General features: G+C 39.3%; 1 protein-coding gene across 3 annotated transcripts in view; it reads right to left on the bottom strand.

Annotated features, from left to right (window-relative positions):
• Epsti1 (epithelial stromal interaction 1) overlaps positions 1–13,833 on the bottom strand; it is a 92,606-nt gene that overhangs the window by 8,573 nt on the left and 70,200 nt on the right. For all 3 annotated transcript variants that reach the window (XM_028752693.1, XM_028752694.1, XM_028752695.1), the window contains one exon: positions 4,892–4,965. In XM_028752693.1, the coding sequence (XP_028608526.1) occupies positions 4,892–4,965 (74 nt within the window). The remainder of the gene's footprint in view (positions 1–4,891; positions 4,966–13,833) is intronic.

The following is a 13,833-nucleotide window of genomic DNA, read 5'->3' as shown; positions in this document are numbered from 1 at the left end:
TGTGTGTTTATGTGTGTGTGTTCATGTGTGTATGTGTTTATGTGTGAATGTGTGTTTATGTGTGTGTGTGTGCGCGCATGTGCATGTTTATAAGTGTACATATGTGTGCAGGCCAGAGGTCAGCACTGGGTGCTTACCTCAATTTCTCTCTATAATATTTTTTAGGACAGTGTTTCTCATGGAACTTTGGGCTGCTCAATTTGGTAAAACTGGCTAACCCCCGGTGGTCCATTTGTCTCTGTCCCAGTCACACCAAATCACTGTGGCCAAAGATGGATCTAGCATTTTACACAAGTGCTGAGAATCCAAACCTATGTTTTCATGACTTCATGGCTAATACCTCAGGGCTGAACCACCTCCCCATCCCCTTTATCTAGGCTTTTGGTCAGTCATAAGAAAGAGCTTTCTCTCTGTTTCCCCAGAGCCCTCCCACCACATACAAGCCACTAGAAGTCTTAATGATCTTGCTGATCAACACATCCCAAGTTCACTCATGCCTATGGCCACCATTCCAGCTCCATCAGTATCACTTCTCTGGGTTACTGTCTCCACGCCCCACCTCCACCCTACTCAGTCATTCATTCTTCACACCACAACCCTCATTCTTAGAAAAGTCATCTTGCCTTCAGTGGTGCTTTATATAAGAATGACCTCCATAGGCTCATATATTTGAATACTGCTTTGTCACCAAAGAGCCAGAGAGTGGCACTATTTGAAAGGATTAAGAGATATGACCTTGTTGGAGGCAATGTGTTTCTCAGGGTGGGCTTTGAGGGTGTAAAAGCCCATGCCAAGCCCAGTGTCCCTCTCTCTGCCTTCAGACTAGGATGTAGCTCTCAAATACTTCTCCAGACCCATGTCTGCTTGCATGCCATAATTCTTCCTGGTATGATAATAATGGACTGAACCTCTGAAAGTATAAGCTAGTCAATGTTTTTTTTTTTGTTTTTTTGTTTTTTTTTGTAAAAGTTGTCGTGGTCATGGAGTCTCTTCATAGCACTAGAACAGTAACCAATACACCTTTCTTCTGCTGAAAGCTCTCCCATAGTTTGCTTCTCACTGGCCTGAGAAGAGTCACTATCTTATGCAATCTCATATTTCATCCTTCCCACCTTTCCTGCTGGCTTCCATACTCTAATCTTCATCCAAAATAAGTTTAAACTTTGGGATTCAAAGTCTACCCTCATTTCCACAACAGAGCCTTTGCACTTGCTGTCTTGCTGACCTGGGGCCATTCTAATAATGTCTCTACCTCTGAGTCTCCTGAGCCTGGTTCTTCACACAATGAAGTTGTCACTGAGCTGTATGTATGTGAGGCTTTCGGTCACCTATGCCTCTAGGTGTCCACTCTCTGATATCATCCTCATGGTATTCACCAAAATTTTGAAAAGTCTCACAGTTTCACGGTTGACTTTGGTTTCTGTCTTGCAGGCTGTGCTTCGCATGTGGCTGGGGCTGATTCACTCCATTGCTTAGGAAGTGTGCCTTGGCGGAGTGTGACCTGATGATGTACTCATTGAGTGAATGAGGCTTCTAGGCACATGCTCCCTGGATCCAATGCTGTGGACGGAAGCTGAGCCATGAAAAGCCCACTGATATGGTGCACAAAATGCACACAGCTCAGTGCCAGCTGTTCGGACTGGCTTTTCCTAAGGCAAGGTAACAGGTTTATTCACAAACTCAGCTAAGAGGGAATGAGACTGAGCCCTCCAGGGTGCTTTAGCAAGATACTCAGCTGGCTTGTCCACTGCAAAATGGGTCAAGCAAAGACAAAGGCAGTGCACGGTTGGTTTCTCTCCAACTCCAACATGAATCCAAGTAGGGGGGAATGGTTTCTGTTACATTTTTTTTTTTGACTGATTTGAGGCTATGTGAATTTTCTTGCTACCAAACTTGTGCTCTGGGTTTTTTCCGAGGGTTAATTTGGATTAAGAACTATTACTTAGAGATGGTTTGAGTTCATGCTGTCATTCACCTTACAGTCTGGATTCATTCAAGCCTTTGAACCACTGTTCTGTCATCTTTCTGTGGGGTTAAGTGCTTCTTTTGTTCAAATAGTTACACACGGGCAGGTTCAGGGGCAGGGACAGTTGTATGCTCATTGGAGGACTCCTTGAATAGTTTGCACTGAATCCCACAAGTTTTCTATCATAAATTTAGGGTTGAATGCTCTTCTATGTCAACTTCTAACTAGGAGAAAGCTTGCTGCCTTTTGAACTCCAGTGAATGTTTGCCTACAGGGTACGCCTAGCTGATATACCCTATGCACACCCTACAGAGCAGCTTGTGATGCTGCTCTGAGAAGTGACACCATTATTTCTGCTCATTAAGAGGCTACTGGATGTTATCTCAGAATACCATGGGAATAAACTCTATAAACTTTCAGGCAATACAAATGCAAGCTCTTTTCAAAAATTGATCAAGAACATAAAATATGTGTCTAAAGCCTTGATTAGTTGCTTCAATGTTGATTACCAGAGTTTATTACCCAGAGAGATTTCCTGGTGGGTTTAATTTGGATCTACGTGTCACCAAAATCAATAAGAGAGAAATTAAGTACAAAAAATAAACAAGTCCCACCAATATTTATGTATTTTGTGGTATAAACAACAAATTTAAAGAATGATGGCCAAGATTCCTGTAACAAATAAAGCAGCCCTTTCTACCACCTCTAACCAAATACTTTTACTTTTAGTTGGCACCCATCCAAGATTAATTTATTAGCAATGGGACTATTAATGTGACACATTGCCATCTCTAAGATGCTTAAGGCTTTTTAACATAATTAATATAGAGAAACAATTAGCTACTAGTAGTAACTACTATATCTATAAAAACAATATCAGTACTTTTCTAACCAAAAGTCTTTTAAAGAGAAAGTAAGCAAAACCAATGAAAATTGGTAGATAATTCATGGCCTGGTTTGTAACTAGGGAACCATGAAGTCTCTTCCTCCCCTCAGCTTATCAAACAGAATGATCTAATCAATGTTATACGGTTTTGATGTTTTCCTGAATCAGAGCAAAACATGTAAAATCACACTTACCATTTTAAAAGCGTGTTGTGAGAACCATAGACACACCATAGGCTACTCAGAGGACATCAGCACCCACCAGCAGTTAGCATAGCCTCAAAACTGAAACATCCACTGCACATCCTTCAGAGTCCCCCATTTACACAATGGAATCATTCCATTTCACAAATATACTTCAGTGGGGCTGGAGAGATGGCCCAACAGTCAAGAGCCCTGGCTGTTTCTTCAGAAGACCCAGGTTTGAGTTCTAGCACCCATATGGTGCCTCATAACTATCTGTAATTCCAGTCCAAGGGGAATCAATGCTCTTTTCTGGTCTTTTCAGGTACTAAGCATGTACATGATGGAAAGATATACATGCAAGAAAAATATCCTTAAACATACAAATATGCAAATAAAATTAAATAAAACCTATACTTCAGTGATGGGGTAACTGAATACATAAGTCATCCACTTGCAAAGAGAATATGCTTCCTTAAGTCATGAAAGCTCTTACATCTGTATCTAAGAAGATACTCCCCCAGGTACCTCCCAGGAAGAACCTCGCATAATCAAGACAGTCTATACAGTGTTATTAGCAATGTTCCAACATTTATGTTGAGTCTCGAAATACTTACACCTGACATCAGCGTGTTTGCTGTGAGACTGTGTAGGTTACCAGTGTCAGAACTTACACCCACATCACAATCATCAACATGACTGTCCAAACATGAGCTGATGGAGGGCAATTCCAATAGGTATGCCAACGTGCATGGAGAAAAGTCCAAGAGGCTTCTCTCCTACACAAAGAACTACAAGCAACCAAGAAATACTGAGATTTGGAGAAACTGTCTTCCCAGGGAAGAGCGTGCCAAATGGTTCTCTAATACCTAATGCTGAGCCCTAAAACATACATACAAATAACGTTATACAACTAGGCAGGTTATATCTAGGAATATGTAGATATACATATACACATACATATACACACACACATATACATATAGAACTCCTATTATATATTATACATATACACATATGTAAGTACATTTGCATAATAACAATTAATGAAAAGGAATCATGGATTTGAAAGCGAACCAGGAGTATAGGGGAGAGTCTGGAGGAAGGAAAAGGAAGGGGAGAACATTGTAATTACCTTATAATCTAGAAAATAAAGAGTACTCAATCTATTAAAAATTTCTACCTTGAGTCTTTTCTCCATCCTGATGTATTAGTCAATGTAAAATACCTTTAATGAGTTGTTCTTCTCCTGAGTGTTTGTACCCAAGCACTGGGGGGTCTAACTGTCTATATCAATCCACTAACTCCAAAGTCACTTACAAACAATAACATACAGCCTCAGAGGGATGTGATGCTCTGTTGCATGGAAGGGGACAAAATGGCAGCCTAAATAAACAGAAAGCATGGTTCCGCCTTCTTTCTTTAAACTCGTGCATCACAGGAGTAAGCCTGGAAGCCAGTGAGGGGTCAGGGTCCCCGGAACAGGTGTTACAGGAAGTTGCATTGCTGAATGTGGGCAATGAGAATTCAACTTGGGGCCTCTGCAAAAGTAGGAAGTGCTCTTAACCAGTGATCCATCTCTCCAACCCCATGACGCAGCCTTCTCATATAAGCCCAAATGTCCTTAATCCAGGATGTCTGGATATTATGTGTGCGTGTACATATATATGTATACAGGCGAATATATGTATAGAAACGCTGCATTTCACACGAACTGAAATGCAGTAACAAAGATTTAGGGCTGATTTGGAGTCCAGAACATTATTTAATGTTGCTCTAATGTTTTCCCCAAGTGCCACACAACTTTATAAGTAATTGATTTTTACCAAGGATGTTCATTTTATTAGCTAGTTATACCTCCAGTGCTCAGCTTGATGGATTTGGGCTCTTTCTTCCTCTTGGTGCTGTCCTTTAGTTTCCAGTAATTTATTCTAGGAACAATAAAAGTTTTAAGATATGGTTTTCAATTAACACGGTTGTACAGAAGGCACCCAAATCAATTACACATTTAACCTTAGCTGGTGCAACATTTCACTTTTGAAACTTCTATTTAAATCTATTTGGACATGAAATTATTTTCCTTCAATAAGTAGGTAGCAAAAATAATTGCAGCTTAGTCTAACAGAATAGCTCTGCAAGTGTAAAATTGTCAGATTAAAAAGCCAATGTATATGGTCAAGAAATTAGACCAAGGTGTACAAAATGCAGAGAAGAAAACACAATGTGACTCAAACTCAACTGCGTCTTACAAAGAAAAGCAAATCAAATTAGTTCCTTTAAGAATATCACACAATAACGTTTCTTAGCATTTTTATAACCTTTCTTTCCTAGTAAAAAGCCATTGCAACTTAAAAGTAAATATTGAACTCAATTTTGCAGTGTAATTCTGTTGGTAAAGAGTTCTCAGCCTTTACCAGAGAATACGTTCTCCCTTAATATTGACCAGTTACATCTATTATTTTTTTTACAGTTGTTTCTCCTGCTATCAGAACTTTAGGCTCCCTAGAGGTTCTCAGTTTCAACTACATCACATAACTGTGAGTCTCTAGTTTCTAACATTTGATTGCCTTCTTGGAAAGACTAACTTATTGCAGACACAGACACTCCATTATAGGCTTATACCACCGGGAAAACTAAGTGCCAGGATTTCCTGAATACCTGTCATCCACCTTCAGGCAGACCAAGTTTTAATCTTATTCTCAAAGACAGACAAAAGCAGAAGAAAGAAAACTTCTAGGCCCAAGTAGCTCCAGCCCTGGAGCTAATGAGATTTTTCTGGTAGGTACTATATTGTCATGTCCGGATAAGTCCATACCATTGAATGGTCATGCTCATGGCTCGTGCTTTAGAACCACCACACTTCCTGGGGAAAAGCCTAAAATAAACTGGAAATTCATATTGACTTTTTCTTTTAAGCTTCCTTCTAAGGTCATCACAAAATAAAAAATAAATAAAAAATAAAAAACACTTGTTTCTTACTCAGTATACTCTAAATCTATTGCTTCCCAGACTCTACAGAACACTGGTTCATCCTCACTCTTAACACAATGCGAGTAAGTGAAAATTGAGATTTTTTTTACAAAAATATGCATACTATTTACCCATTCAACACTTTCCAAGAACCTGAATGTCAAGCCTAGTTCTGGAGTTCTCACTTTTCTACAATGACATAAAGTCTCTATTTCTTTTAATCTTTTAATCACACATTTTTCTCCTGGGAACCAAGCCAGAGCCATGGATATGTGGGTGTTCGACCCCTGAACATTATCCTTCCCCTTCTGCTTTATGACTTTAATACACACACACACACACACACACACACACACACATATACACACATACAAACATACACAAATACACACACACATATACACACATACAAACATACATAAATACACACACATAGAAACACACACACACAAACACACACACACACAGTTTTTTAACACTCTATCAATTAGCCAAGTATAGTGGCACAGGGCTGTGCCTTTAGCCCTTGGAAGGTTGTGGCCTGAGACTAAGTTTGAGGCTAGCCTAGGCTACTTATTAAGACCTGTTTCAAAGAACAAGTCAAAGCATCAGAAGCATTTACTAGCACTTCCCAGGCTTATTCTAAAGCCTACTAGCTGTGGCCCCTTCCTTTGTGTCTGTACCTAATTCAACTCTTCTGGTGTCCATGTTACAGTTTAAATTACCTCCATGAAAGGCGTTCATATTCTACTCATGAATTTTTCATACATTCACTTTATTTCCTATTATGAAATGAAATTTATGTATGTATAACTATCCTCACACCGATCCCCACACCCCTCCATGTACAGCCAACTCGCGTTCCTCCTTCTACAGCCCACTAGCATTCTTAAACACTTCTCTCCACATTCGGTGTGGCAACAGGGAGAATCGGGGCTCCTGCAGCTCTTCACTAAGGTTTCCAATTCAGCCTCTTTTTAAGTTTTGTTTACAATTTTAAATTTTAATTACAATCTAACTGCATCACTTCTCCCTCCATACTTCACTCCATGCCTGCCATGTCCCTTTTTCTGATAGCTCCTTGCTCCCCTTCTCAAATCCCCAGATTGCCATTGTTGTATACATATCTATAAATGTATGAATATGACCTGCTGAGTCTGTCTAGTGCCACTTGTGCCTCTGACCTCAGGGGTGACCACTTTGCACTGTATAACTAGGGATCTTTCAACTCCAGCCTCCGGAGGTGCCATGTGCCTCCATGTCCTGCACTTTTATCAGTTTGTGTTTGCTTCTTCTTTCATATGAGTTCTGCTTTCTTCTGTTTTGCTCGGTCTGTTATCATTTGCCATCTACTCTCCAGCTACACAATTTTTGCTAAGAATCTTGAAGTGTGACCCTCATATGACTGAGATTCTGGGTTGAATTGTGCCTAAAAAAAGTAAGTAAATAAATAAATATGACATATTTTCTTCCCCTTTGGCTGTAATCCCCTTATCTATTTTTGTTGCTGCCGCTGTTGTTGTTCTTGTTCTTGTAAACTTATAGTATCAGAAAAAGATGTTTTATCTGTTTGTGCAGGAAATGAGAAGAAAGAGACCAGATATAAGCAAAATTGTTGAGGAACTTATTAGGGGAAAAAAAAATCCAAGACTGTAATCATAGCCACCAAAAAAAAGTGAAAGAAAATAAATGAGAAAGATCTAGATCTACCAGACATTAAAATATACCCTGAAACTTGGTGATGTAAACAGCTCATGTCTGGCAAGAGACCCAATACGTGTGGAAATGTGGTCACGGTAGACTTGTGCTGTGCCTCTCCATGGGACAGTTGAATGATGGGCTGAACATCTAAGAGAACAATCAAACCTAGGTCCATCAGTCACTTAATAAATACAAATAAACTGTATAGAAGTCTAAAAGATTTGAGCCTAAAAACGCAAAATCACAAACATTTTCAAAGGAGGTATGGGTAAATTTATAAACATAGCAAGGAAAGTCATATAAGAAGAACACTGATAAATTCAGCTAGCTGAAGATCCATCACTCCTATTTTGATGAAATACCATAAGCTAGGTTTAAAATAAGTAAAATAAGAACAAATAAATACTTAAGAGCTAATTTGATGTGTTCTGTTCATTCATTGAACAAACTATTTGAGGGCCTTGAGGTGAGCTGGGCTCAGATGGATTTGATGGTTCTTCAGTGGCACAAATGAGCTCCTTGCTCTATCACAGTTCCTGTTCTAGAGAAAGCTTGTGGCCAAGTGAGAATAGTATGCAGTCCAATTGTATGCAGAAGACACTAAAAGTGATCTGAGACACTGTGGCTTTGATGACTGTTTTAGGCTGAGGCCTGAGAAAATGTCTGAAGACTTGCATCAACTAGCAAGGAAAAGGGAACACCTTGGAGAAGACCAATGGCTAAGAATATACAGTGTACAGAAAAAGTCAGGGCTGTCTGTCAGCTCAAGGCTGTTCTTATCTTTACTCAGAGAAATAGGAATCAAAACAATGAGATAAAATGTTTCTACCATATTGGCAAAACTTAGAAAACTCTGACAGAATTGGTGACATTCAATTTGGTAGACCAAAAGTTCATTTCTGGAGCACAATATAGCAGTAATCACTAAGAAATAAAATATACCTGTCTTCTGTAAAAGGGTCTGAGGATGAATAGGATGTGGATACAGATGTTTCCAACTGTGTCCAAAATTTAATGTTAAGGAGCAACTCTTTTTTTTTTTTTTTTTTGGTTTTTCGAGACAAGGTTTCTCTGTGTAGTCCTGGCTGTCCTGGAACTCACTCTGTAGACCAGGCTGGCCTTGAACTCAGAAATCTGCCTGCCTCTGCCTCCCAAGTGGTAGGATTAGAGGCGTGCGCCACCACTGCCTGGCCAAGGAGCAACTCTTAATGTCTATCAATGAGGAACAATAAATAAGGTAGATCGTCCACATAAAGGAACTTTATGAAACTGTTTCAGAGAATTAAGATACAGCTTGGGAGAGGGAAAGCTATAAGATACATTGATTGATTTAAAGCCAGAGCAGAGACTGGGGTGGATAAGGCCCTTACCATGGAAGGATGAGAATTCACATAAAAGTTGGGTGGACATAGTAGCCTACTTATAATCCCAGCATCTAAAGGCCCAGGGCAGTGGTGGCTCCTAAATTCAGCGACAGACCCTACCTCAAGTACTTAAAGTATTAAAGTGATAGGGGAAGATGTTCACCATCAACCTCTATAAATATGCACATATACAGACACTGCATGTATGTGTGTCTATAACACATGCGAATGTCTATGCACATAGGCACACATGCTACATATTCATGCATTCATATACATATATAAAACACCAAAAATAAAAGCCTAGAGCTGCTTTCTTAATCTCCATACATAAAATAGAAACTATATACAAATAGCCATTTTAATGTTTAGATTTTTAAATTTTATTTGCATGACCATTTTGCATATATATATGCAAATGTATATGCAATATATATGTATATGTATATGTATATGTATATGTATATGTATATGTATATGTATATATGTATATATATTGCCGTGTGTGTATCTGGTACTTGTAGTAGTCAGAAAAATTTGCTAGAGTCCTTAGAACTGGAGCTACAGACAGCTGTGAGCTACCATGTGAGTGGTGAGAATGCTTGCATCTATCATACTTAAAATATCTTGTAAAAATGCTCATTGCTGTTGGTAGAGGGCTTGGATGGTAGATAAAGAAAGCTTTAATATCTGACACACTTTGGATTTTATGATCTATCTATGCACATATTACTTATACCAACTACAGGAATTTTTAACTCATGCAAAAGGCTACTTCTGCTTTCTTAATTTTTTCTTTGTTTAAAGATGTAATTCCACTTTAATTAAAATATATTAAAATAATTTTAAAAAGATTCTAATATAGTTTTTAACCTTTAGAGGTACTAAGATAGGAAATGAGAATATTGGGAAACTTAGGGCTGAAAGGGAGAAGGAAGGAAGCGGGAAAGTCGGAGACATGTCTATCTTCTTGAAGAGGCAAAGATGGGGGTGAGGAAGAGGGGAGAGGGAGCTGATGAGCCATCACCATGCAAGAACATAGCTCCAGATGGCAGAAGGGGGAGAGAGTGGCTGGTACCACTGCTGTCAGGATTATTTTCTGATCATCAGCATAGTGTATTCCAAAGAGAGGCCGATTTTTCTTTGGTATCAAGAAAGATAATTTCAACTAATTAATTTGTTCTGCTGAACTGACAGCCGCCGAGGATGTGTCTGCATGCCTCATAAGCATATCCGTAGCTTGTCTCCTTGGGTTCTCTCATGAAAGGGCAACATCTAGTTGGGTACATACAAAATAAATTGTTCTGGTCCCAGTGACTGAGACTGTAACACAAAGAAAAGCAAAGATGCTACGATGCCCAACACACCAGACTCTCAATCCTTGGCTCACTCGGTGTATATATGTTAGGTACCAGTCTCTCCCCAGACACCTGGATCTGTGCAAATGCAAGTTCAGTGTTGCTCTTCCCAAAGGAAACAGCCTTTTAAAATGGAAGCAGACCTAGAAAGAACCAGGAAACGAAGCAAAAGGAAATGCACTGTTGAACATAAGTCCCAACAATAACATAGAAAGAAGAAGCAAGAAAGGCAAACATGAGAAATGAATATTCAATGCTTTTAATTATATCCATAAAAGCTCTCCAAGAAGAGGGGCTGGATCTTCTCCAGGCATGGAATGCTCCAGGCAATGAGAGCACTTCCAGGAAATGGGAAGACACCAACTTGAGGTGTCAAGAATGGAAAGTGTAAACACTGGTCTGGTAGCCTATTGCCAGTGAGGAATCCCTTGCAAACAAAGGCCCATCTGGCTAAGCATGGTTTACTGGAGAGCTGCTATACACCTCCAGGGATTCGTACTGGGAGCCTAGTCTTCCGCAGGATTTAGGGAGGGCATTTCCTGATATAGATAAGATCAGCTCTGGGCCACTATTTATTTTCCAGTGTCCTACACTATCAAAGGAGCCCTGGTATCACATTCAAGTGTGTGCAAAGCTTTGGAAGCTTTGAGAAGGGATGAGGTTAGAGCAAAAGACCCGCTCTCAAGCAACTCCGGAGTGCACTAATTGAAAATGAAGATAGGGCGGTTTTGAAATCATGTCCGATTCTAACTGTGGCGTGTACAGACACAGTTCATCCTGACTGCTTCATGTAAACATTTAAGTGCCGACGCCTGGTGGGATGAATTTCTCCCAGGAGAGGATGTTCTCTCAGCTCAACTGGAGGCAAAGCACAGTGGAAGCAGAAGAGCCGAGGCCAGGACAGGAAAAGAAGTGCTGCCTTTTAATATTTGCTGTGAAAGACTTTGAGAGGATGGGAGAATCTAAAGGGGACTGGTAGAGTCTAAAGGGGGTCTGGTTCCAAAGCTCCCTACCAGAAGGGGTACCTCAGTTGAAGGACAGAGATGACCTTGGACAGCAAGAATGACAGAAAAGGTTAAAGGATTCTGGGAGAGAATGAGGCACTCAACCAAATATAAGGAAAAAAACGCTGAGGGGTGAAATGGGAGAGTCAAGAAAATGATACAATGAGATGGAACGCTTAAGGAAAATGCTACACAGTATGTCCAAGTTCCCCTTAACTAGTGCCCGTGAGTGCTTTCGTTTAGTGTCAACATTAACAAATGGAGTCCAGCTCCACCATCTTTGATTTCACCATTCTCTGTCCTTCACCTAGAAACATTTGACATCAACTCTCAACTCTCTTTAAAAAATAAATAAATGAACAAAAACAAAGAAGAAAAGCTTTTCTTTTGCTCAAGGTTTGATTACAGTAGAGAATGTAAGAAACTACAAAAAGTATAAAGGAAAACAATTAGAAGACTCCCCACCCAGAGACATGTCCCTTTAACAAGTCCCTGCATTTTCTTCCTGATTAAGGGCACAGCAGATTACTGCTTATCACCCTGGGTCACACTATCAGGCTTAGTGTGTGCCAGGCATTAGGATCAACTCTTGACATGCTTCCTCTCATTTGATCCTAACAGAAAGTCACCAGGCAAATACCAGCACCATCAAACACAACACACAAGGCTGGGGTCAGAAGCAATCTACATAAGGCTAAGTAACAGGAGGTGGGTTTAAAAAATCTGTCTGCATTCTATTTTTAATCTGTGTTTTCATTTTCACAAATGTGAACATAGTCCTGCCATTAAAATATGCTGGCAACTACCATATGGACTTCCAGAATCCTCCAGCCTTCTACCAGGGTACAAATCATTTCAAATTTTCATTAATCATTAGAAAAATAAATGTGTGCATACTTCTTGTGGGCATCTGTGATGGTTTATATATGCTTGGTCCAGGGAGTGGCACAATTGGTAGGTGTGGCCTTGTTGGAGTACATGTGGCCCTGTTGGAGTATGTATGTCACTGTGAGAGTGGGCTTTAAGACCCTCATCCTAGCTGCCTGGGAGTCAGTATTCTGCTAGCAGCCTTCAGATGAAGATGTAGAACTCTCAGCTCCTCCTGCACCATGTCTGCCTGGATGCTGCCATGCTCCTGTCTTGTTGATAATGGACTGAACCTTAGAACCTTAGCTGTTTTTGAAGCCAGCCCCAAATTTATGTTGTCTTTTATAAGACTTGCCTTAGTCATGGTGTCTATTCACAGCAGTAAAACCTTAACTAAGACAGCACTGATTATTTTCCTCATAACAAATCTTTGCCAGGCATGATGCTGTTACAGGTTTTTCATTCCAGTGCTCAGTAGGCTCTCCTAGGCTATTTATTTCATAGTATAGCAGTCTGTCAAAAATAGATAGGTAGGTAGGTAGATAGGTAGGTAGGTAGATTAGACAGATAGATAAAAAGATAGATGATAGAGATAGATAGATAGATAGATAGATAGATAGATAGATAGATAGATAGAGAGATAGATAGATAGATAGATAGATAGATAGATATAAACAAATACCATTTACAACTTTTGCTTCTTTAAAAAATTCATAGTGCCCAAGAGACTCTCACTTCCTCCTGGCAGCAGCAAAAGCATCCAGTTTGTCTACACCATATTGTAAACACTGCTATAAGTTTCTGCCTCAGCAAACATATAAATCAGTAGTAATAGTTTTGTGAAGCTTCTCTCTTAATTTCTCCATTATTCTCAGAGTTGAGAATTTTAGAGGATTTTTTAAAGTATCTTAGATTTCACTGGAATTAAACTTGCAAATTATTTTGGATACAACAGTAGTTACTACAATGTTGGATTTTTCCACCCAGAGACACCACCACCTCTGTTTATTCAGATAGAGTTTTATGGATAAAAAGAAATTATGCTTTGGTTTGTTTGTTATTTTAAGATACTTAATGATTTTTTTAACACAGTTAAGTTCACGGGGTCCTTTTTAACCTTACTACATTTTCTAATCAATTTTCACTGGGATTTGAAAGAGTGATAAATCTTGATAAATCTGTTATAGCCAACTAACTCTCATGTAGATTTCAATCTGACTTATGCTTCAACAAACTCTCTTGAGTTGTGTAGGTGAATTGCTGTCATCCACAAATAGTAGCTTACTTCCAATAATTAAATTTTCATTTCTTGCCTTATCAAGGTGGCTAAAGTAATTCTCAAAGCTTGTACCATGCAATATTAACAGTTTTCTACCAAACAGCTTTGAGGAACCCTGTGTCAGAATCTCCAGAGTGATCTTGGTTTATATGGTAGAGACTGTAAGCATCTTTATATTGTTTATTTATGTTATTTTGGCACTAATAATGGATACATTGGGGTTTTATTTTGGAAAGTTTTATGTATGCTAAGAATA

Source organism: Grammomys surdaster, unplaced genomic scaffold (assembly GCF_004785775.1).
Source record: "Grammomys surdaster isolate TR1022 unplaced genomic scaffold, NIH_TR_1.0 125934, whole genome shotgun sequence".
Taxonomy (NCBI): Eukaryota; Metazoa; Chordata; class Mammalia; order Rodentia; family Muridae; genus Grammomys; species Grammomys surdaster.
The sequence above is the reverse complement of the archived record's forward strand: the minus strand, read 5'-3'. Positions and strand labels throughout refer to the sequence as shown.